The 25,923-nt window shown below is 43.3% G+C and overlaps 1 protein-coding gene across 2 annotated transcripts in view; it reads left to right on the top strand.

Annotated features, from left to right (window-relative positions):
* The window catches only part of ERGIC1 (endoplasmic reticulum-golgi intermediate compartment 1), a 60,934-nt gene that overhangs the window by 5,528 nt on the left and 29,483 nt on the right, over positions 1 to 25,923 (top strand). Inside the window, exons 1-3 of one of the 2 annotated variants that reach the window (XM_032703393.1) lie at positions 14,879 to 14,975; positions 16,227 to 16,288; positions 23,511 to 23,583. In XM_032703393.1, coding sequence (XP_032559284.1) covers positions 14,899 to 14,975; positions 16,227 to 16,288; positions 23,511 to 23,583 — 212 coding nt within the window. In that variant the 5' untranslated portion in view covers positions 14,879 to 14,898. Of the gene's footprint in view, positions 1 to 14,878; positions 14,976 to 16,226; positions 16,289 to 23,510; positions 23,584 to 25,923 lie in introns of those variants that run through there. The other variant, XM_032703394.1, reaches the window with a different exon arrangement.

Raw genomic sequence — 25,923 nt, forward strand, 5'->3', positions numbered from 1 at the left:
AATCCTGTATGTGATGGAGCTGGTAGCCAGCACTCCCTAAGTTAGTGTCTACACCAATAACTAGCGGCCTAGCACAGCTGTGTATTGGGTAGTTGCCCCTCTACGCTCTGTAGAACCCATATTTTCTCTCTGGATACTGAAGTGATGTCTGAGTCCTCCAAAGTGCCTGTAACTGCAAGTGAATTCCATCCTGAACTGCAGCCACGTCTGGCGAGCAAGTTCCAGTTCACATTGTGCAATGTCGCTGGTAAACAACCCTTCCAAGTGGTGTTGCTGCCACCTTACGTAATTACCAAAGTGGTTTTGGTGCCAGGCAGTACCATGACTAACTTTGTTTCAACAATAGCCCTTTGAGGGCACCTGAGAAATTATTCTGCAGTCACAGCAGTCAGATGGGCAAGCAGAGCTGTGCAGACAGAGTCTGCTGGTGTTTGTACCACAAATAACTGATTATACATAGCATGCATGTATGTGGAGATTTCTTCCTAAGTCTCCGTAATACATCATTTCTCTTGAAATACAGTTGGAGTAGGGATTTTTTCCTAAGTATAGAAATATTAAAGTCTGTCTTTGTAGGAAAGTTCTATATTGTTCCTTCTGAACTTTAACTGTCCTCCTTTGTTCAGTCCTTGGTGACACAGATGCTTTCTTCATGCCATCATAGTTCATTGCTGTGAAAATGTCTGAATCACACTGTAAACAGAGCTGAAGCAATACCACCAGCGTGGACTGGGAAGCTGTGGATGTTGTTGAGCTTGTATTTTGAAGACTGCTTGTGTATTTTTTGGGCATGTAATTCAAATGGTGGAGGGGGTGAGAAAAGAATAGTCTTGCAATGAACGAAGAAATGGTGGAATGGTCTTGTTTTTTTTGTCTTCTGTCCAGGCACAAACCCTGAACTGTTGTCTAGGTATTCCTGTACAGAGCCAACTGCTCTCAAAATGGAAAACTTGTTCTGCCAAAACATTAACCACAGTCTTGCCATGACCTACAAAATCTTGCTTATACTGAAATATTTGAGTATTTTAGTAGTAATTGTGGCAGACACACACACACAAGATTGTAGTCTGTGTGACAGTGAGACTTGCTGTGTTTGAACTGTGTGTGTTTGGATATTTGTTTTTCTGTTGGTGTTTTTTAAGGATGTTTCCAAATCAGATCTATTTAGTTTAATTCAGAGAAGCCATAAAGATTGGCATTTAATAGAAGAGCCTTCAAAATGCCCTGTTAATGCAGGCAGGGAAGTATAACTGCTGACAGGATTTCAGGAGGTCGTGGCTTCTTAGTGTTTATTTAACAATCATATCCCAAGGCAGATCATTTGGCTTCCAAATTGCTGTCCATCTCTGTAGACCACTGGGTGCTGTGAATAAAGCAAGCCCACCACTTCAGCCAGTAATGTAAATATGACTTTGTTTTCTGATAAACATGAAGTTTCAGAGCCTTGGTCAGATTCCATGTCACTCTAAGTCAACTGTGACCCTGTTGCATTGAAATCTGATTCTGGTTGCTACATTATAACAAGTTGTATCTGGACTAAAAACCGCTGGTAAACCCGATCCCCAGCTATAACTTGCAGCTCTTGGGCCTGCATCAGTTACGTTTTTCTACTGGGATAACATCCATCAGATGTTTCCTGAAAACTGTATCAAAACCAGGAACTTCACTTGGAAGCCAGATGATGCAGGAGAGCTGTACTTGCTTGTAGGTAATAAAGTAACATGCAAATAAAAAGTGAGACTGAGTTGTAGAAGCATGTACAGGAATTCTTGTCTCCTTAGATTGGAATTCAAATAGGAGAACCTGAGCTGGTCGCTGCAGGTTTATTCATATTCTGAAAAAGTACAATATATTTGAATCCCTGACTGATGCTTTGGGAAAGGATATGCTTTCTTGTCTGTAAATCTTGTATTAATGGATTTTGTCCTATAGAAATTCCTTTGGAGGAGAAGGAAGACTTGGTTGTGAGTGAATGCCAATGTCTGCTCTCTCAAGTCAGGGTTCTGCTGTTCTTAACCTGTGTCAGCTTTAGACAAGTACCAGTTCTTGTCTGAGCCTCAGTTACTGAATTGTTTCAAGGGAACCTTCCTGTGCTTGCTCACTCTGCAGAGCAGTGGTTGAACTGGACTGGTCCAGCCTGAGATTGTGAGCCTGGATGATGTCTAGGAGTTTCCCTTATGGATCTGGAGAAATCTCTGTCGTGCAGTAGAATATGGATTGGTCTGTGCTCTTTTGAGGGAAGCTTTAAGAATATGGAGCTGTTTCCTTCACACATCCTTCCCTTGCCTTTTTTTTCCCCTTTCCCCAGATGTTTCATTTGTTCATGCTCTTTTGTACCAACATGTGACTTTTGTGCTGAGCAAGTGCAGCTGGGACTTAAACCAGAAAGTAGCTTCCACAAATAAAATTTACATATCTCTGTTGCTAATTTTATCTTACCAGATCTTGTTTCAAGGTGTTCATCAGTACAAGGCAGCAACAGAATCTTACTGTTCTGTGATTCCTGGAAGCTGCGGGAAAGACTACAGTACAACTCTTTTTTTTCCATAGCTCTACTCTCTCCAAGTTGTGCTTAGGGAATTTCTTGGAAATCACAGTCCAACTTTGAATTTTGTTCAGTGTCTGCTGGAGATCAGGACTGTTGTTTGTGGGGAGGGCTGAGGAGCTGGCCAGTAAGGCCAGTAGCCTGGCAACACTGAGAACCAGCAGCTGTGGGCAGTTGTTGGGCATTGGAATGGGCTGCCCAGGGTGGAGTTCCCATCCCTGGAGGTGTTCAAGGAGTGACTGCACGTGGCACTCAGTGCTCTGGTCTGGTTGACAAGGTGGGAATCGGTCACAGGTTGGACTCAATGATCTTGGAGGACTTTTCCAACCTCAATGATTCTGTGATTCTGTGAATGTGGCAGGAGGTAGAGGAACCCTGAGCTTGCAGGTCTCAAATTGGGAAAAGGAGGGATGTTCAGGACTAGGGGTCTCAAAAAGGATGGAATGAGTGATGGTGGGAGGTGTTGGGATGTGCTGGGGAGCTGCAAGAACAAGAGGCTCTGAGTTTTAGTTTACTTATGACATTCAAGTATCTGAACAATTTACTTAGTTTGAGGAGCAGCCGTGTGTGTTAATCCTGATTCTCTCTGATCTCCAGAATATGCTACTCCCACTCAGGAGTATAATGGCTCTTGTTCATAGTCCAGAGAAGGGCTGGATCCTTTTGAATACCAGTCCCCTTACTTGAACATTTTTCTTCATGACACTTTTCTCCTGTTTTGATGAAGCAGAGTATAATTGGTTCACTTTATTAAAAATACATGTCTCTTCCATCCTTCACTTTGACACCTGCTTCACTGCCTAAAAGGAAAGAAAATACTTGCTGGCAAGACTCCATCTTTGAGTATTTGAGATTATACTTTCCTCCTCCTCCTGATTTTGAAATTTGTTCGAGCCCAATATTTTATTTGGAAGGAAAAAAAAAAAGGTGATGTACTGCTTCCTGTTTTCCATTCTTCAGTGTCACATAAAATAGTTGCACTTTTGGCGTATTTCAGCAATAACAATTGTTGTGTGTGTTCTTGAGCAGCAGAGAACAAGCTTAATATGCACTGAAAGAATAAAAGCACAGAATTTAGAACATAGTTGACAAAAAGGTGTTATGGAGGGACAGCATGATGACTGGCAGGAGGGAGCAAGCAGGAGAACCAGCTCCTTGGAAAGGAATCAATTTAATGGGAGCAGAACGTATGAATTTTTGGTGCTCTTTTTCAGCAGCTGTTGTGGAGATTCGTAGTCTTTTGTTCTAGAAATAAATGGGTTTGCTTTTTTGTCCCTGTGCAAATCCTTTACCTGCTAAGTAAGGAGCAGGCCAGATGACATAATGCTGCAGAGGCTGATGCCTCCGATGTTCCCTCAGCCCCTTTCCCTGTGTCCAGTTACCCAAAGGCTGGATTATATAATTAATGACAGTACTCCTGGCTTAACCTTGTTTTCTTGTTCTCAGTACTCCTCCTTGTTTCAGAAACTTCCTCTGTTAGTTTCATTATGTTCTTGGAACTAGAATTAAGAGGGAGGAGCCGGCTGGCAAGGAAACCTCTTCCTACATTTCATTCCTGGGCTTAAAAGTGTGGAGAGTCAGCAGGTTGAAAAAAGTACTATTTGCTTTGAAAAGTGGTGTGATGTTGTGAGTGAGAAATCAGTCACACAGAATTTGAAAATTGCAGTTTTCACCTGATTGCAGTCCAGATAAACTGGTTTAAAGCTCCATTAGCCCCTCCACATCCCTATCTGGTCCTTCCTGTATCAGAGCTCGCTCAGAGTGGTTCAGGATTAGACAGTTTCCGATATAATTCTGAAGCCTTACTAGTTTGTCCATTAAAGCTTAAGTTGTGGAGTATATGTATTAGTATCCCATTATGTGTAAATGAGGACTAGCTGATTACTTAATGATGTGTGTGTTATCTGCTGTAATGCAGGTGTTAATCTTATAAAATGTGTTAATAACTGCTTGGTATTTACAAGTATCGGCTTATTAGTCCTGCTTTGAATCTGTGTTTGCATCTGGAACTCACATTCCCAGCCAGGCTTTGGTGTTTGTATATTCAGTGTTTACTTTCTGTGTGAAACTCAGATTAACAGGATCACTTATCTTACTTTCCATGTGCTTCAAAGTTTGTGTCCCAGCTCACAAAACCATCAAGATTGTTCATACATGTGCACTCCAGGCACAACCCCGTTAGTGAACCAAGGTTCAGCTCTTGCAGGGCACATCCAGTTTGTTTTCATAAGCCACCTGCCTGCAGCTTTCAAAGAATCACAGAATATTCTGAGTTGAAAAGGACCCACAAGGATCATCAAAGTCCAGCTCCTGGCCCTGCACAGGACACCCCAACAATCCCACCGTGTGCCTGAGGGTGATGTCCAAATGCTGCTTGAGCTCTGGCAGCCTTGGGACCGTGACCACTGCCCTGGGGAGCCTGTTCAGTGTCCGACCACCCTCTGGGGGAAGAATCTTTTCCTAAAATCAACCTAACCCTCCCCTGACACAGCTCCAGCCATTCCCTCAGGTAGAAGTTGGAACTTTACTCAGTGATGCTTCATTATTTGCAGAGTTTTTCACCTGCAGATTTACATGTGCTTGAGGAAAGGTGGGCAGATGTTACCAGATGCTGCTGTGTAAAATGTACAAACTGAAGAAGAAAGATTTAATTGACTGGAACAGAAATTGCACAGTGAGTCAGCGCCGGGAGCAGAACAGAATTCAGGTCTGTTGGCTCCCACTGCTGCATCCCATCCCTGGGATTGTAGCGTGGCTGTCCTGGAGCTGTCCTGAGCTGCTCTCTGCACATTATGTTCTCATCTGCCAGCAGACAGGAAACATAGAAATGTCATTTAAACAAAGAATTAACCGAATTAAGGGCTTAAAATCAGTAGTTCCTATTTTCTTCCTCTGCTGCTGACTTCCTACCATTGTTTTCCCACCCAGTAAAACAGATTTCACCTACTTTGCTGTACCGGAAGAAGAGTTATTGCCTCTTGTCTGTGCTGGATTGTAGGATCTAAGTGTTCCTGCAGAGTTGTCAGAGCATGCACTTGTTTTTGGGTAGGAAGAAAAGCAGCATGAGCTAAAGAAAGGATTTCAGAATTAAATGTTGAACTGATATTTCTCCATGAGAAGTGAAAAAGCAGTGCTTCCTATGCATGTGTGGAGGAAGGCATAAGAATAAGGCAGCTCTACTTCTTTGGACTTTTTTAGGTATTTGTGTGTAGAAATTCTTCTTTCCTTGCTGCATCTGTGGAACAAAATTATAGATTTTTGCCTAGCACAGGTACAGGAAGGACCAGAGGAAGTTGAAAATGCAGAGGGAGTTGGAATTCACTGCTTTTTTAAAATAAGAGAGGTTTTGCTTAAAAAGACATGCTGTTCTTGATATTTCCCCAATTAAAGCCCATCTTTTCCTCATTTAGAGACTTGCTGCTGGTCAGACCAGGTCTGACTTTTTATTGTAGCGGCTTTCAAGCACATGGGGTACAAAATCCAGCCCACAGCATTGCTGAGCAGCCTCTGTCACCTGCCCAGCAGTCTGCTCATTCCTCTCCCTTCTCCCAGGGGAATCTGGTGATTTCCAGCCCCTATCAGGGTCACCATGCAGAGGGCAGTTGTGTCCTGCTTGTTCCTTTATCGTTGTTGTTCCAGGTACCAGCTGTTCTCCAAGTCACTGTTTTGATTATTTCACATATTCTGTTGTTTGGCACATGGAACGGGATAACTGTTCTTCCAGGCCATCTCTGCATACCCCAGGAATCAGCCTGCTGTTGCACTACTGAATAAAATCAATTTACCAAGTAAAGATGTTAATCTTTTTATCTCTGGTCCTGGGCACAGTAGTTCTAGGTATGGTTTTAACAACTGCGAACAATAAAAATCCCTCCAACTACTTCAAACAAATGTCTGCAATTTTATTTTTATTTTGTAAGTAAAAATGGTATTTTGCTAATCAAAAGAGCACGATGTGTGCAAACCTGACTCAGCTGGGCTGTTTGTTCTACCTATACATTTCCTTCAGCTTGAACAGCCACATTGAAAACTAAATTGGTGGGCTTAGATTTTTCCTTTATACTGAAGTAACAGCTTTGTTTTTCAAGATCTTACCACAAGTGTCTGATGTGCTTTTTAGGAAGGAACAAAGCCAGAAAATATGCTCTTACAGAGGTACCTGCCTGCCTTTGGTGGAGTGAGGGTGTATGTATTGGTTTTATTTAGAGCTGCATGGCCTCTGAAGAGGTTAGAAGCCACCTGAGAGCCTGATGGCTTGTGCTCTTCAGCTGGTGTGGTTGGGTGCCTACTGCCCAGAAGCTTTGTTGACAAAGTGGGGAGGAATTGTCCCAAAATCATTGTTTGAGAGCAGTGACCCAAGGAAACAGAGGAACAGTTGCTGCCTGTTAAACGACTTCGAAGCTCTTAGCTAAGTGACTTGATTTTTGATTTAAAATCTTTTATTCTTCAAGTAGCACTGGAGTATTCTCTATGCCTATTCTCCTAGCTTCTCTCAGTTCTTTCGAGCACCTTGTAATTGATTTTTTTGCCTGTCTCAGTTAAGGAAGCACTGAGAGATAAAGTCCTGGGGCAGCATTGTCACAGAATGGATCAGGTTGGAAGGGACCACAGTGGGTCGTGTGGGGAGTGGACAGGGAGTATTTCAGTGGGTGATCACAGACCCACTGTGCCTCGGGCTGGTGGGGAGGCAGGTTTTCTCTTATGCACTTAGTGCTTCTAATTCTTACACTTAGGTTAAATGACCGAAGAAGATGCCTGAGAAGTCAGCAGGTCACACAGACAGAAATGCTCCTTGACACTAAGCAGCATGCCTTTGGTGGGAAGGTTTCTCTAGAAATACCACTGGGGATTAAAGGAAGGGCGTTTCCATTTGGCCATTGGTCTCCAGCCTGAATGATCTTGCTCTGACAGCAGTCAGAGCTTCCTTTTGATTCCACGATTTCAAATGGAAGATAACCGATGTGGCCTCTTTTTTTGCCCCTTCCCTTCTGCCTCCAGGCTACACTGATTTGGGGAGGGGGAGAAGGAAAGCTTCTGAGACAGACACAGTGTTAAATTCTGATCTCCCCTTTGTAACACCAACCTCCACTGAAGTATTTATTCTTGGAGAGAGAAAATGGAGTCTGTTTGTGCACAGTCATCTTTGAATGTCAGATGGACTTAATCCAAGTTATATTTATCATGCCTGAGTTTCTTCCTGCTTCCCATGTCCTCTTTGTAAACGATAAAGCATTTTATGCAAAGAGAGCTGCTGGATTCTCAGCTGTAAGTGGTATCTCTGCTAAGAGCCTTAATAGTAGCAGGCATTGAATGAATCTGTCTGTAAACTCTTCTGCTGTCTCTAGGGATGCTTCTTCCAGAGGTGGTAGTGGCAGGAATACAAGGAAACAAAGCTGTGTGGTAGCCCATGCTGTGGGCTGGTGGAAGACTCTTCAGACCCATCATTCCAGCTCATTTCATGTGCACTTAAACGTGTTTCCTGAAGTGGGGTTGAGGTTGCTCATTCTCTTCTCGCTTCACACCTGCCTTGGTTTCCTGAACTGCTGAAAATCAAAAACATACAGTTATACAAATCTTGTGGGAAGAGCTGACTGTCTGTCTTTGCATCAGATCTGTAGCTCCTGTGGGGAACCAAATAAGGGGGATAGAACAAACCAACTCTGCTTTCTGTCTGGGCCACAGCGATATAACAGAAATGTTTGAGGAGGCAGATAGGAAATGGTAAGAGGAAGAAAAGAAGTGTACAGAGTGACAGATCCCAAGGTTATGTACTTGTCCCCAGGGAAAACTAATCCTTCTCAAAGTTAAGGATGATTTGTCTCTTTAATAGCAGCTGAGTAGAAATTGTTAGTTGGCTGGATTCACTGATGTCTATGTGAAGTAATTAGAGAGTCTGGTGTAATTCTGAGGGATGTGGCCTAAAAATGAATTTGTTTAGAATGTCTAAATGGTAGATGCTCTCAAAGAAGGCAAGACATTAGATGTTTTCTAACCTGTTATCAGACAGAGCTGCCTCAAGATGACTCTTGTCAAGGATGAAATGGATGTTGGCATAGGCTTGACTGTCCAAGGTTGTGTTTGGCAGCTGCCTTGCTCTTTGTGTATCTTCCACTGTGCATGTAATCTTTTTGATGTATTTTTCATCAAAAGCAGTCTAGGATTGTTGTTTTGAATGAATTTATGTTCCCAGAAATGCACAGTGCATCGTTTCTTCTCTCCACTTGAGAAAGAAAAACCAGTATAACAAATAGAGTGCTTTATCTTCTTATGACAAAAAGCATCTTTTTTTTTTTTTTTATTAAAGACTGAGTTTCTTAGAACTTAATGTGTCTGCATGGGCTACCTCTGTGTCATTACATTTCTTGGATGTGGCAAGTACAGTATGTTACAGTAGAAACTGCCTCTTCCACGTTGTAACTCCTTTTACTGGTGAGTGTGTCATGAGTGGACTTTGTAAGGAACAGTCAAGTTCTTTGTTAGATTAGTCAGGAATTGGCATGTGTGTGGAGAAATAGTGACCTCATGCCTTCTCAAATTCTTGGTATTTGAGGTTTGCAGCCATACTCTGGTCCCCTTTTCTTTGGTTTGCGAGAAGGACTCGACAAATGGGGAAAACCAGAAGGAATATTTTGCTAGAATTTACCTCCAGTTGGCAGCTACTTGCTCTAAAACTGGGGAGGGGCGTTACCAGCACATGACCAGAAGTGCAAACAAGTTTTGGAAACTGCTTTAACTGGCTTATATTCCCCTGTGGAGTATCAAGGAAACAGTTCTTGCGTGAAATAGTTCCTCAAAGACCAGCTTTAATCTAGTTTCACTTTGTAGAGCAGAGAGCTTGGCCTACAAATGCAGTGTTAGCTGGTGTGCCAGGTTTTGGAGGTTGCTGTCTTGGTGTGTAAAAGGGTGAGTGGTTTTAGTGGCAGTTATGTTTTTGAAAAGGCTGTGAAAAGACTGACATTCCTGCTTTCTGACACCCTTGGGAGTGAATGAACCTGCGCTGCAGATATATAAATATTGTGTGAGAAGGGGGAATCTCCACAGAAATCTGAGTGGTACAGCCCAAATCAATGGCCCACAGCCTCCCACTGAAGGGTTGATACCACTGAAGACAGGGGTTGTTATTTCTTTGCTTCTTTGTGCTGTGATTTAAACTTGAGCCCTTGACCAAGGGGGTTTGTTGGTCCAGGAAGCCATCTCACCTTGGAAGGGTGTATTATTCTTCATTTCTTTGAGAGGTGTTATGGCATCTCATAGATTATGGTGGAGATGTTGCTTCCTCTTCCTAAGCACTTATCCAGCACTGTCTCTAACATAAAGCATGTTGGAATACAAACACTGGCTCGACTGTCCTTCAAATTTCTTATTGTAGTAACAACATAGTCTCTATAGTGTTTTCAAAGTTAACCTTTCTGTACTTGATAATTCTCTCTTTGTGTAATTTAGTCACATCTGCTGTAGAATTGCCAGCTGTTTGGTTAACTCAATAGTGAAGTTCTGGTTTTGCTGGCAAGTTCTGGTTGTTCCTGCAAGTTGTTCCTTCAAGTGAAGTTATTTGTTAGCGAAAGAAATTGTTCCAGCAGCACCAAGTTGTCTCTTTTTTTTCAGAGATCTCAAAGGTACTGATGTCTAATAAAATTAAGGTAGTTGTTCACTGTACACAGGACTTGTTACTAAGAGTGAGTAATGTCACCAGGAATTAGTGACCTCAACTTCAAGTGTGGTATCTGCTGAAAAATGGATGCCACTTCTAGAAGCTGGTCAATATGGGAAGTGAAGAATCAAGTGTTGTTTCAACATTCACATTTTTCTGTGTGAATCACAGCCATGGACCCTTTGGTGCTGAGACAGGATGACATGATGGATTTGCACTACCATTTACTTGCTAAAGGTGGAATGTCAGCCATGATACTGATTGGTTTTTAATTTTTTAAAATCATCTTTGACATCAAAAATGTAATTTGCTGTAATGGGTGCTCATGTCCTCTAACTTTCAGGATGTGCTGCAGAAGTACCTGTGATAAAGTCGGTATGCTTCAAAAAGACTAATTTTTAAACATTCAGTTCTTCTGGGGAAAAGCATAATCTGCCCAAAGAACAAAAGTATTTTTCCCCTGTCTTTGAGCATTAAAGATAAATTTCTGAATCATCTGAGGAGTGGAAAGGGACGAAAATTAATCTGTTTGTTGCTGATTTACGGTGCCTGAATTCTATTCTGTGACTCAAGTGCCACTTGAAAATGTGTTGCACTTCTGCTTGATTAACTGGAATCCAAAATACTGTCCAGTAAACAGTCTTTCCCTTGCCTCTTAGTTAAATCAGTAAAACCAGACCTTGCAGAAGGATACATGAAGATGTGGACACTCCAGAGTTGTGTTTCAGTGCTCCACAGAGCTAAAGCTTCTGCTCTCTCTTTGCAGGAACTTCACACAGTGCATCAGTAATTTAGGGATAAACTACTCCTGGGGGCCAGGAGTTGGACTCAATGATCCTGGTTGATCCCTTTCAACTCAGGAGATTCTGTGATTAAATTTAACCACCGTCCAGTTAGTTCTACTTACAAGTATTTGTTTTTAACCTCAAGTTCTTTGCTTCTTGCTCATGAAAAAGTTAGCAGCATCTTACAGACACATTAAAAAAGCTCTTTTCAGGTTCTAGAGATGTCAGAGAAGGTTTCTCTGTTCGGAGGTGTGGTAATCTTCATTGAAGTAATGTATTTATTACTTCATTTCCTGAAATATTTCAGATCCAGACTTGAAGCTGTTCAAGTGTACATAAAGCACGCCCTGGAAGAAAGCCTCAGCTCCTGCTGAGGGAGTGAGCTCATCCCCTTCTCAGGGCAGGCAGCTGAAGTATCTACTTGAGAAAAAACTCCAGTGTTTGGGTAGATATCTTCTGCCCTCCCTGTCACTCGTCCAGCACTGTCAATCACAGAGGTTTGAAAGGAAACTCAGGAATCATCCCAGGGCTGATGATATCAACTCACCTCATTCCGTTGGGTTTGACCTACCATTGCCTCTGCAGTGCCAGCCTTGGAAGTGATGGTGGCTCAAGTGAGCACTGCTGTGTCTGGCTCTGGGTTTTAAACACTTCAGTGCTTCCTGTGGCTCTAGGAGAAAATGAAAAGCAAACATGAAGAGCAAATGTGTGATGGCAGCCCATAAACCCCCCGTGTACTGGGCTGATCCCACAGCATGGGCAGCAGGGAAGGGGGGGATCCTGCCCCTCTGCCCTGCTCAGGTGAGACCCCCCCCTGCCGAGCTGCCTCCAGCTCTGGGGACCCTGCTGGGACATGGAGCTGTTGGACCAATTCCAGAGGAGGCACCAAGATGATCAGAGAGATGAAGCACCTCTATTGTGAGGAAGGGCTGAGAGAATTGGGATTGTTCAGCCTGGAGAAGAGAAGGCTTTGGGGTGTCCTAATTGTGGTCTCCTTGTACCTGAAGGGAGCCTGCAAGAAAGATGTAGAGACACTATTTTTACCAGTTTGTTGTCATTCCTGTCAGGAAGGTGAGAAAGTTTTTTGTTGTGTCCTTTCAGCTATTGGATTGAGGAAAAGGTGTCATACCACTCCCTCATGTTAGTTATGAATGTTGGTTCCTGCGAACCTCTGACATTGCCAAACAGCCTTTTTTAATTTCTTTGTTTGCAACCCTGCTCTCCATTGAAAGAAAAGACACTTTAGATGTGTCAGGAAATTGCTTTGTTATACTGATGACAGCCTAGTTCTCTCTTTAGCCTCGTATTCTGGAATTGCAAGGTCCAGCCTTCCCTTTATGCGAACACGTATGACCTGGAGGAAAAACTTTCCTAGCGGTAGGTTTGTTGTTTCCACTCTGAAATGGTGTTAACTGATTAACTCACAGATACTGCTTCACCTTATGAGTCTTGCCTTTCTGAAGGGAGGAAGAAAGTTACCAAAAGCTAAATATAAATATTGTGCAGTGGAAAATGCACATGTGCCTGCTCTGTGAGCGTGAACTGATGTCTCCCTGCTGAGAGCAGCATGAGCTGCTGCGCGGGGCTGCGGGTTAAGAGAGTTCACTCAGCAGTGACTGCAGGACATGCTGTAAATCTACACCCTGGTTTCTCATGGTCATTTAGGATCTGACTCCAAGACTCTCCAGGTGGTTTTTGACACTGTGGTACAGTGTGTTCACAGTGTGGTACAGTGCTATGAGCTGGCTGGTACAACCCTCTGAACATCCAGTCTTCCTCCAGTGTTAGTAATACCTTCCACTGCTTTGAATGAAGTAGGAATCTGTAAGGCAGGTTTTGCAGTAGACAGAGCACAAAGTTCCTCTCTGTTCCCAGGGTACAGATGCTCTTCCAGGTGACCAATGCCTTAGGAACCTGGAGGCTTGTTGGAATTTTTACTGCAGGTGCTTGCAGGAACATCTGACCTGAGGGCAAGTAAAACCTGTTCCCCTTTACCACTCATACAACTCCATGGCCTCCTCCCTCATACATTACAAATCATCTCTGCTGTCTAATCCTCATTCTTTCCTCTTCCCAGGACAGTGTAAGTGATCTCCTGAAATTGCTTTCAGCTCTATAAGGTAGGCAAGAAGCCAGCAGCGAAAAGAGAAAGGTTTGTCAAGTGGAGACTAGAAGTTCATCAGATTTTTAACCCTTAGGCCTGATTGGAGCTTTCACAAATCTCTGATTTCTTTGGGTTTAGGGTCTCCTGTTACAATAACTCTTGTCGGCTTCACAGATTTGTTTGAGAAGTTTACTTGATTTACTTATTTTTATAATTATATGTAATTAATGAAGCCTTCTTTGGGGTTCCATTCTCTACTCATTGCTAGGATTTAACCTTTCTTGTGTCTCACAAACATACTCTTCAAGCTGTCATTAAATCCTATGCATTTCACATTTCTTCTAAGTTGGTGTTTAAATCTGAGTTAACAAGGTAGCCCTGTTTCCTGGCCGTGCCATCTCCATCATTCTTCTCAAAGACTTTTGAGCTTCCACCTTTCCCTTCTCTGAATGTGTAAACACAACTGCTGTTTTCACCAACCAGGAGACTGAATAAATTGTATAAATTGTAGACAATATCAGATGCCTTATTGAGAGGATGCCTGGTACCCTGAAGAGTATAAAAAGTATAAATCCTCCTAACTCAGAACATGTGTTTTCCAAGCAAATGACTGTTCTGCCAGGATACTTACACAGTCCTTTCTCCTTTGGGCAGGTAGTCATTTGGATGTGAGCAAAATCTATCCAGCAGTGTTTGTCTCTTATTCCAAATGTGTCTTTTTCCATTCCCTTGTTGTTGATTGTTGTGATCATTTCAGCATCCTTGTGCAAGCTTAAAAACACCTTCCATGCTTGCCTACCCTTTTACTTGAGTCAGGTTCTGGATGTCATCCTTCAAGCTTCTGCCTTTCTCCATAAGACCTCAGCTGAGCCATCCTCCTTCCTCCCCACATCCAGTCTGATCTCGTTGCCTCTTTTCCATACATTGTCCATTTTGTGCTATTCCATAGTGTCTGTCCTTATCTAAAAACATGTGAAATCTACAAAACAAAGCCATCAAACCTTTATTCAGTTCTCCTGTGTTGTTTTGTACTCTTCTTGTGTGTGCCTCTAGACTGTAAATTCAGGCTGGGACATGCTTTGTCTGATGTTCTTTGAGGCTGGGACATGCTTTGTCTGATGTTCTTTGCCCAGATGTGTGTCATGGTAGTAGAAGAGAGGGAACATAATGTGGTAGGAGAGATGGGAAGCAGAATAGCACAGGGAGTGCACTGCCTTTTAAACACTTAAAGCCAGGTGGTAAATGTGGCTGGGAGCCACCAATCACTTTCTGCAGTGTCTTTACCTAATCCAAGCTTACGTACGCCACATATAAGTTAATTTGTGGTGTTGGGTGTTCCTTATGTGATTAAAATGGCAGCCTGAGAGGAGAGAACCCTGCCATGACATCAGCTTTCCAGAGAGCTGTTTAAAAAGCTGGACTTTTTGCTTTTAGTCCTGTGATGGGTCATCATTTTAATACTGGTAAATATTTCTCATTGTGGGAGCAAACTTCCTTTTATAGTATCCGCCGCTGTTTTTACTGAATCCAGCGTAGAGCTGTTTCCTATTTCTGAGTGTTCACTCACACTCAGCAGCTCTCGTGTGTTCACGTGCTCTGTCTCTTTCTCAGCTTTTTTAGCCCTGTTGATCTATTATTGTGACTTTGGCCAGACGACGCCAGCGCTCGGCGTTTAATGGGCTGAGAGCAGGAGCGAGCAGCAGCTTCCTCTGCCTGTGAGACCATGATGTCAGCAGCTACTTTGGGTTCCTTTGCCATCCGCTGCTGTTGTTGCTTTGGTGTGCGTGGAAAGAATTCGAACAGCACTTTCCAGATGTTCTCAGGGCAGCTGGAAAACCGTAAATGGATTGTTTGGTTCAGGAATATTGCTGATCTGTTTAGGACACGGCAGTGAATAGAATCATAAAAACACACAGCTCCTGAGCAGTGTTGCTGTCAAGTGGGTTGTTAGGGTGTTAAGAGAGTTCATAGAACATTCGGGACTTGAGCTGGGCAGATGAACTATATACCTGCTCTCCTTTCCCTCTCTTCCCTTCCTTCCTCCAGCTTCAGCTCCTGAATGAAACGCAACCACGTCTTTCTGATCTCCTGCAAGGCAAATGCTGTTTTGTTCATCCAGAGTGCCTTCAAGTTATCTCAGCAGTTAAAGAATGAAGAAAACAAAGATGATCTAGTTTTAAAGTCCCAGTATAGTATTTGGTGTAGTAGGAGCTACTGATTAAACATGGGGGTGTTTCATCTTGGTGCACTGTAGAATAGGAATTTGGGAGCCGGTGTTTCTCATGCCTCTCCAGGGCTGGAAAAAGCATCAGATCTCACCCACTTGTAGTATATCCAAAAAAGTCTATTTTGGGGGGAGAACCAGTCACTTCCTTCTTTAGGGTGGGTAGGTGTTTTTAATGCATTAATTAATTTTTATTGGATGGTGGAAAAACTGATGTCAGAGCTGCATTGCGGTTGGGCGTGCAGAAACACAAGGTGGTAGGAAATAATATAGCCAACACATAAGGGCAGGGAAAGTTTAACCATGGGGAGTTTAAAATAGCAAAGCTGAGCTATATGGATATTAAAAGCTATGACTGAATCAAAACAACGATCTAATATTAAACTGGATTTTGCTGGGGGAGTAACAAACTTGTCGGGTTCATTTCTCTTGGGTATCCAGTGTCCAAGGGATGGTTTCTTGTCTCAACACCTGGATTTCTGACTTTGGTGTTGTCTGTTTTGGTCTGTTGCAGGATACAAACTATAAGCTGCAATATAGGTTGTGTCTCACTGGGTTTTTTGCCAGACATCTTTATTCAGGAGTCTGCAGAGTATCCTTTTCCTTACAGTGGTCTATAAACTTGTCCAGCATGACTTCTTCCCTGGCTTCTCTCGCAGTTCAGATTGCACAGATCCATGACAGCGAGGCGGAGGGAAGTGCTTTGGAAATTGGAGCCGAGTCAGAATGCAGTTACATAACTGTACAAAAGTAAAGGGCTTTTTGTTTTGTTTTTCCTTCTCATATCCTCCTGCGTACTGAAAAAAACGTTGTTGGAAAGCGGGATGGAAAAACTTCAGCATCATTCATCCCTGTGGGGACATGAAATATACTGAAATGTTCCACCTGTTTTATGGCTGTTGCTTTTCCTCTTTCAGGTTTGACATCTACAGGAAGGTGCCAAAAGACCTTACACAGCCAACCTACACAGGGGCCATTAGTAAGTAACTTCTTTTTGATGTCCTTGCATACTCCTGGTCTAAAATTAAAAACTCGTTTGGCCTCTCTGTCTCTGGGAAATTTTTTTAAAGGGATATTAAACACTGGAAAGGGTGTCCTTTGTTGCTGAAACAGGTTGTTTTACTCCATCAAATAGTGGAGTAGTTTGTATGCATTCAGAATCGTAGAATCACAGAATGGCCTGGGTTGCAAGGGACCTTAAAGACCATCTCATTTCAACCCCCTGCCATGGGCAGGGATGCCTTCCACCAGACCAGGTTGCTCCAAGCCCCGTCCAACCTGACCTTGAGCACTTTCAGGGATGGGGCAGCCACAGCTTCTCTGGGCAACCTGTGCCAGGGCCTCACCACCCTCACAGGGAAGAATTGCTTCCTCATATCCAACCTAAATTTCTGCTCTTTCAGCTTGAACCCATTCTCCCTTTTCCTATCACTCCAGTTCCTGATGAACAGTCCCTCTCCAACTTCCTTGTAGCCCCTTCAGATACTGGAAAGGGCTGTGAGATCTCGACACAACCTTCTCTTCTCCAGCTGAACAGCCCCAACTTTCTCATCCTGTCTCCATAGGGGAGGTGCTCCAATCCCCTTCTCAACTTGGTGGCCTCCTCTGGATTTATTCCCATAGTTCCATTTCCTTCTTATGTTGAGGGCACCAGAACTGTGCACAGTATTCTGGGGGGGGTCTCACCAGGGCAATGAAATCTCAAAAAGAAAATACAGTAAATATATATTGTCATGAAAGGGAGCTCCTAAAAACTGGTGTTGAAATTCCCACTCTGCTATCTCCTGAAGTAGCTAGAGAGCTTTTTGTTGGTCTCTTCCCAGGAACAGAAGCTGGGAGTCTGCTCCAAACACTGGGATGAGGATGACTGCAGGTTTATTTACCTTTGACAGGCACCCCCTCAGTCACTGTGAAAAATTACTGTTAATAATTGCATTCACTGTTGATGTTCCCAGGCTTGTGCTTGTGGAAGAGACTTGAGGAACTAAACCACTGCAAACAGGGAATCCAGGTTCTGGATACACAAGGGGCAGTGTGGGGGGCAATGTGCAGTGGCCAGTGGTGAAGATGATGCGGGAAACATGTATTTTGCTCACAGTGTACTCAGGGAATTAATCTGATGATATAGGTGGGACTCATGAGCACAGATGTTATTTTGTTGTTATTTGTCGTGCTTTTAGAGAATTAAAATTGCTTGGGCAACCGATAGCGATCCACTCTCACTCCTGTGTATCAATACATAGACTTTGGCTGATACAAATCTCTTGCCTTGGGCCCCTTTTCCTTCCTTCCTGCTCCTGAGGGAGGCTGGAGGCTGAGTAATGCAATTTCACACAATTATGTGCAGTGCGCTGCTGTGCGGGGCAAACATCGATCAGGTTGATCCTGCCAAGCCTGTAATTACACTCCTAATGCAGCTTTCCTGTTCCATTGAGCAGGCACTTCCTTTGATCACAGAGCTGTGCTCCATTCATCCATTCTTGTAGATGGGTCAGGAGTCTTGTATGTCACCGCTGACGTGAGTGATGTCATATCCCTTGGTGACAGCAGATAGAACTGAGTCAGGGCCAGTGAATCAGTGGACACAAAGGAAAGCCCTTTGTGGCCTTAAGAAACTCCTTGCTGTGAGGATGGTTGAAGACTGGAACAGGTTGCCCAGGGTGGTGTGGAGCCTCTGTCCTTGGAGATGCTCAAAACAACCAGACCTGGCCCTGAGCAACCTGCTCGGAGCAGGGGAGTTGGACGGGATGATCTCCAGAGAGGTCCCCGCCAGCCTCAACTATCCTGTGCTCCTGTGAAGATAACACGTTACCCTAAATATTTACTGTCAGAGTCCTTGTCTTCTGTGTTCTCCTGACTGCTGAATTAATTGTATCCTGACTCCCTTTTAGGTTTGCTGAAGCTGTGAACAAAGGGCTTGACTAAAGCTGTTTGTGAATTCAGGGGCTATGAGATTTAGTGTTTTGAAAGAACACTTTGAACTTGTGAGTGATCCTGCTTTCCCTTCTGTTTTGGAAACTAAGAGTTCCCACACTGTACCTGGGCTCCCTTTGAGAATTTGTCTTGTTATGAATCACCTGCAAAAGAGTATTTTAGAAACAAAAAAGCCCATCAAAGGCCATCCAGTGTTAGGCTTTCTGATCTGCAGTAAACAGCTCAAGTGATAAGTCTGTTGTGGGAAGGCTTGAAGGTAGTGAGTCTTACTTAAAATTATTAGCTGACTTATTTCTCTCTATTGTTATTTGCAGCTTCTCAGGCTTTGATTTTCTTCTCTAACTGGTTCTCCTTCTTTTCCTCAGAGTGGTTTTAGACAGGCTTTAGATAGAAGCTTTTGAACCACACAGGCAGCCAACAGACTGGTGGCTTTGCCTGCGAGGATCTGGTGAGCAGCTTTCCTAATGGACTTTCTGTCTGACCAAGCCTGTGGCTTGTAATTTGAAAGCCATTAATCTTACATGTTGTAGGAGGCCATGAATGAGAGAGCCCAATGCCAGGCCAGTTTGAAGCCTGGGAAGGTTGCATGATTTTGTGATAAATGCTTTAGGGAAGTCAGCTCATAATAACATTGGGAGCTTGAGTGTAGGGGAAGGTTCTCCCTCTCAAAAAATCTTTCAGGGTTTAGTAAATATGTGAAACGACTATGACTGCAGCTGTATTTTGGCTCTCTTTAAGTCCTCCAAGTTTTACACGGGAGGTATAAAATAGTCCATAGTAGCCAACTATTACTTTAGGCCCTTCCCACCTGATTTCTGCTGAAGCTTTAGTTCAGTGTCACTTCTGGTGCTGAAGGCTTTCTGGAATAGGAATGGATTTACTGCAGGATTTCTACAGTGGTTCTTGAATGGTAAAAAGGCCTTTTTAAAAAAAAGGGTTTGAGGTTTATTAGGGAAGAAGTCAGAGATCAGATTACAGAAGTAAAGAGATGGAAAAGAGCAGCTCTGCTTCTGACACCAGGGCCGAAGAGGCCAGGGCTCCTAAGGGAGGAAGCAGCTAAGGGAGAGTAATTTTGGGGAATTTTGGTGGAGGAGAGCAGGTGATCTTGAACACGAGCAAGTTCAGAAGCCAACTGGAGGGTTACTGAGGCTTTATTGGGTATGGTTTTGTGATTTCCAAAGTTGCAGTGAATGCTGCATACAAGATATTTGAGCTCTGTGTAGCAACCCTTCCAGCTACGAACATTTTTTTTAGGAATGAAGTAACCTGGAACAGTCCACTGCAGTTTACTTGGAGAGAGGTTTTTGTAGAACAACATATCCCCTGCTGTGGACTTCTCTGAAAAAGTGTATAGAAGTTACTCATTCCTTTTTCTCAATAAAATTCTGGTTTTTTAGGCAGCATTCCTGTGCCCTCAGCCAGTCATGCCCTCGTTGTACCCCTTCCACCAGTTCTTTGCCAGCTTTCCCATCGCCGTGTAGCGTGTCCGTGGTGCCACACAGGGCCACTCCAACAGACCTGACTAACGTGGTGACAGCTTGGCCATGTTTGGGTATGGAAGCAGCAGCAGCAGCACACGCCCTGGCTGGCTGACAGTTGGCATCTGGCTGGACAGGAGCAGTCGGACACAGCTGCTGGAGTGATCCTGCTATTTAACAATCCGTGTGGATGCATAGTTTGCATGCACATGTTGTATGCACACATGGAAATGTTATCCAGAAATACCCGGTGCTGTTTGGGGGCTGGAGTTTTAAATACACATCAGGAAATATCAAAGTTATGATTCACATGGCGTCTGTAACAAGACCCGTTCCTTGGACTTCATAACAGTTTGCTCCATTGAATAATAAATGCTATTAATTTTATGCCTTAATATAGACATGGATCCACATTCTCAGTCTGTGTGATGTGTTAAACACTTTTCCTTTCTTTCATTTCTTGTGGGGTGGGGAGAAAAAGCCAGGAATGTATGTAGATGGGATATATATCAGAAGCGATATGTACAAAAAGGTTAGTGTAGGAATGAAAAACTTGGCAGAATTTCCCATCCTTTTGGGATTAAAGATTAGCCAACAGCAGTGTGTCTCTACCTTTGATATATTGATTGTGATATCATATTAGGTATTTAAGAAACCTGTCTTAGATGGTCCTTCGAGCTCTGTGGGAACGTCGCAGTGCTCTTGCAGTTACGTGAAGCTTTATGCATGAATTGTTTGATTCTGTCTGATCCTAGCCTTTAATCTGCTTTTCCAAATATCATGCAGTTGTCAAATGTGGGTGGTGGAACTGCACATTTGCATGGAAGCAAGTGAAAACCTTCACTACGAAATAAGCAGCTGAAGTGCATAAATTCTTATGCTGGGAACATCGTCTGTGCCCGCAGCTCCAGACTAAGGAGAGGAGCTCGTGTTCTGCATCTGGGAAAATACTGGCTCTGGAGACAGTTTAATACATGAGGCTTTCACGTGAGTCTCATACCAGAGACACCCTCTGTCCTGAGAATGTGTGTGTGCAAGAAGAGTTTAACATAGGAGCAGCCACGGTTGATGCAAGTGTCCGTGCAACCCAGTGTCCCCTTGCCAGGAGTGGTCAGCAGCAGATGCCAGAGAAAGAGCAGAGAGCACAGGGACAGGTTAAACACTTCGCCAGGCTTTGCTTGGTTTCTGAAATTCCTGAGCTAGAAGTCGTTCCTTTGTGTTTAGTAGCTCTTAGTGGATTTCTTCTTCAGGGCGTGTATGATTCCTTTTTGAAATCTTACAGATTTTATTTTTTAAGCATCCTCAACACCCGTAGTGAAGAGTCTTCAGAATTTAGTTAAGTGTTCTGTAAAAGAAAACCTTCTCCTGTTTTTAACCTCCCCTTTCGTTCCTGTACTGGAAGAGACGGTGAGTGGTTGTTGCCCATTCATCTCCTTCAGATCCCTCGTGATTTTATATTCCCCTCTCATGTCCACCCTCAGCAATCTCTTTTATGGGCTGAAAACTGACTGTGCAGTTTGAAGTCTGGCAAAAGCATTGAGGAGCTTTGAAAGTCAGTCCCTGCCAGGTGCTTCAGGGCATTCCTGCAGGATTTTTTAGATGTAGGTTAGTGGAATTTTACTGTGCTGTATTTGCTAAGTATTGTCATAAGCCTTCCCTGCAAGAGCTGAATTGAAAGATGGACTTCAGGCAGCACATACTTTCTGTGCTGGAAAAGAAGATAATTTGATGATGCAAGTGGCAGAGAAGAAAGTTAAAAAATTGGAAGAGAGAGGAAGCTCTGGGTGGGAATTTAGAGTTAGTAGTACCAGGCTTGCCTGGAAGTGCTTGAGAGCAGAGAGGTCTAGCTGATGCTGTGGAAAGCCTTTATGGGATGATAACAAGCAGTGAGGAGTATGGGAAGCAATTAGAGAAGAAAGGGTTGTCTGTGTGAAACGCTCTCCCCTGAATTCTCAGAGAATGTCTCAGATCTCATGTCTCTGCTGCTCTGTGACCAACAGTACAAAACACTGGATTACAACTCTTGTGCCTCGGTTACTTTTTTTGAGCTCTTACGTAGGTGTGTAAGTTCTCATAAGACTTTGCTGCTGTGCTTTAAGCAAACAAGCAGCAAGTTTCTCCTCCCCCCACACTGTGTGGTGCCCCGTGCCAGGGGCTCAGCTGGGTCACAGCCGTGGTGATCTTCCCTGCCCTGAAAGCCAAGACTTGGAAGCAAGTGTGTGACCCTCTGAGGTTTCTCTTTGGAAATTAATAACCCCTCTTGCTTCCAGTTTTCCTACTGGTCTTTGTAGTTTTTTCTCTCTTCCTTCATCCTAGCTAATGGATTCTTTGGGATCTCTTTTAATGCCTTGCACTTCACAGAGGGTCAGTAAATGAATCCACCCTTGAAATTCTTCTGATGAGGAAGGGGAAACAACGCATTTCTCTTTCCTCAGAGCTATCAGCTGACTAATCTGACGAATGAGGCACAAGGCTTTAGGTCACTCAAAGATCTGTCTCAGTACTTGCCCTCAGTACCTCTTCTTTCCTTCCTGTGCCTCTCATTCTCTGCCAAGGGAGTTTGGACCGTTGCAGTTGTGATAAAATTATTCCCTAGCCTGTTGTTGCTTGAACTTCCTGAAAGAATGGGTATTTGGGAGGTACAGGTCATGTGGTATAAAGTTGAGGAACAAGGTTTTTCTTACGTGTTTCTCAGTCCTAATTAGCGGCTCTGGTAACTGGTCATTTCACAGAGTGCTTGGTCACTGCAGCTGTGCTGGGATGGAGGGATGAGCTGGATTGTGCTCTGGTTGTCACAGCCCTGGAAGCTCCTGCCAGTTCCTGCTTTACTCTTTTGCAAGTGATTCATGGTGGGCTTGGGTATTTTATTTAGTACAGATACACATTGCAGCCCTGTCTCCTTCACTTGGCACAGCCTGGTCTACCCCAGTCATCCCTGCTCCATAGGATTTATGGCTGTACTTCCTTCCAGCCCCTCTGTGTGGGTCAGTGACCCTGTCACTGCTGCGTGAATGTCACTGCCCAATTGTTTGAATAGTTTCCTGATGAAGAGTAACCAGTAACATGCCAGTTACTTTGGGTTCCCTTCGTGGAACTCCAGGTTCACATTCTTAGAAAAGACGTGGGACTTGTCCAGGTACTTCACAGTTCCTTCGCTGGGAATTTTCCCTCTCTGAAGAGTCAATCTATCAGCAAATGGAGAAATTAGAGAAGTATCAGGCATTGGCTACACTAGTCCATTACCATTATTGCCATGTCTCTGCTGTACCAGCTCTGCCAAGACCAGGCTGTGAGATGACTTACACAGAACTTTGGAACTTGAGAAGAAACCAAAATGTCTCCTAATCCACAAAACACTGTGTTATCTGACTGTATGCTTTTGAAGCAAGGAGTTGCTGATTCTTCTTCCTTTCTGGAGGTTTTAATTAATTAAAATGTGGAGCAAAGGCTCCAAAGAAGTCATGTCAAGCAGCTCTCTAAAGAAGAGGGAGAGCTGGCAGACCAATATTGTGTGCTGGAGATGGAAAATGCAAGAGCCGTGGGGAGATGGAAATCATGGTGGAAAAAGTGGCCCAAAAATGATGATACCCCTCAGGATTTTGGATATTGGCATTTCGGTGAAGTCACAGCTCTAGTGGCTCCTCTGGGTCATAGACTCTACAGAGTCATAGTTCTCAAGTGTGTCTGGTTGGCAAATCCATGGGGGGAATCATATGCCTGTGTGAAAACAGTTTTTGTCTTTGTTAGAGAAACAAAACTAACCTTTTCCTCTCCTTGTCTCTGTTCCAGTCTCTGTCTGCTGCTGTCTCTTCATACTGTTTCTCTTCCTGTCTGAGCTCACCGGATTCATAGCCACTGAAATGTAAGTAAAAGTCATATTTTCCCTTGTTTGTATATATGTGCATATATGGATCTTTACAGCTTTACTGTTACCTGAGAGAAATATTCCTGTAATTTCACTAAGTCACTTAGTTGCCTGATGGGGTTTGGATTCCTTTTGGTTGAGTCCAAATTTTCAAACATTCGTTCAGTTTTTTAATTTACTAAAATACACTAAGCAAACTCGGTTCTAAAATATTTCTGATAGAGAAAACTGTTCCAGACCTGCTTGATCCTTTATTAGCTGCATACTGGACTGTTCTGTGAGTACAGTGAGTATTTTTCACGTGACCACAGATCACATCAGTGCTGTGGTGACCCAGTGTAAGGTAACAGGAGTGCCAAGGTGATCAGTGCCATCGGATGCAGTTTCCCTCTTCCTCCTTAAGCTGTTCATTTCTTGTCCTCATCTGAGACTTGTTTCCCCTCTCCTCCTGAATTGGCACTTTCCTTTGTACTTGTTTGATTCAAAGTGGTTCTCAAAAAGTTGTGTATTTTTCGTCAGTGATACCATATGTTTAAGTGTGTGGTGCCTCCTGGTTGGATTCACATGGCTCTGAGTCTGGGGTCCCATTGCAGATACAGTGGGATCCCTGACAAGGGGTTTTCTTTCCCCTCCCTTCCCTGTGGATAAATGGATATCACATGCTGCCATCTTCCCTGGATACTTTTGCAGATGCTTTTTTGAAAAATAAATTGCATAAAATATCAATTATTATTAGTTTAATATAAGTGATTCCTTTTTTTAGTGTCAGAGCTGACTCTGATACATGCAGATGGCTTTAGTCATGTATGAGATTTTTCTTCTTTCAGTTGAGCCTGACTTGGAAACCTAGTTGACAGGTTTTGTGCCTGAAGAGAAGTTGTCCCAGGTAGAGACAGCTTTGAGCAAAATGGAAATAATTCCTGCTCTTAAAAATTGCTCATAGAACAAGTACTTTAGTTAATCAGATTTTATTTTTTTCCCTGTTCTCATGTTCCTCCTGCCGTGAAGTAAACTTTAAGTATCTTTTAACAGAGGTACCTTTGTTTTGGGCTCTAGGAAACGTTCTCCATCGTCCTGCTGATGTAGCAGTGAGCTCATTAGACTGTGATGCACAGTTCCTGGATAGTTAGGAAGGGTGGAACTTCTGTCAGACTCACAGGATGGTCCAGGTAGCAACAGATGTCACTGCTGAGCAAAAAGGCTCTGAAATGCGTTGGGCTCCTGTGCTGTGTTTAGATTGACCATTCTGATAACCATGAGGCTCTTTCATTGTTTTTGTGCAGCTCTGTCTTGGGTCAAAAATATAATTTCAGGAATAATTTTAACCTTGACTAATGTTTAACCTAAAGACAGAAGTGTAATCAAGCTCTAGCTGATTTTTTGTGCCTGTTGCACCATTCCTTCCGAGATGGTATCTTAGATTTCTTACTCATTCCCTGTTTCTTTGAATTCAGTTCCGTGTGTTTGCTTGTGAAATACTGGGGTCACCTTATCAGTCACTTCACAGAGCTGAATTTCCTTGGACTTCTTGTTTTAAAAAACAGAGAAAAGCTGGACAAATTGCTTCAAGTAAAATAGCACTTTTTCTTGCTCTCCTCTTAGATCTCCTTCTCTCATCTGCTTTTCTTTTTTCTTTTAGTTGATGCCTTACAGGAGGAATTAGTAATATCTACCTAATTTTGATCCAGGAATGCACATGCCTTTATGTGGTACTTCCCTGACTAGAAATTTCTTTTTGAACAACAGAATTGTATGATTCTTTGAGGGCTCTTCATGCTTTTTTCTTAACTAGATGATGCATTTTCCACAAAGATATCGGAGGTGCTGTTAAGTTCTTGCATGCTCAGCTGACAAGTTCCTCATTAAAACCTCAGAGAGATGGTAACTGCCTTTCCCAGCAGGAGCTGTGTGGGGAGAAGGTGTTTGCAAGCAATAAAGCAGTAAAATTTTAGAGGGGGTGTCATGGAAGAGTCTGGGACAAATGACTGCAGGAACCTGATTCGTCATGGACCGTCCAACACAACAGCTCGGAGAGTATGAAAACCTCCTTGGGATGAGTTACAAGTCATCAGACTCTTGCTGGGAACATTCACCCACAGCAGTTGTGAAAAGGCTCCCCCAGGACAGCGGAAATACTTCAGAAAGTCACTTAAAGTCCTTCCCAGTTCAGTGACTTCGTGAAACAGGAGTAAACTTTTCTTTTTCCATCTCTTACTCATTGCTTTCTCTTCTGAGAAATCCAGTACAAGTTGTTGTGAGCCTCTTGTGCTTCCTTTTCAATCAGGTATTACTGGCAGTGCGTTGTGACAGCATTGGGAATAATGAGAGGGGAGCTCT

The sequence above is a fragment of the Chiroxiphia lanceolata genome, chromosome 15 (assembly GCF_009829145.1).
Source record: "Chiroxiphia lanceolata isolate bChiLan1 chromosome 15, bChiLan1.pri, whole genome shotgun sequence".
Taxonomy (NCBI): Eukaryota; Metazoa; Chordata; class Aves; order Passeriformes; family Pipridae; genus Chiroxiphia; species Chiroxiphia lanceolata.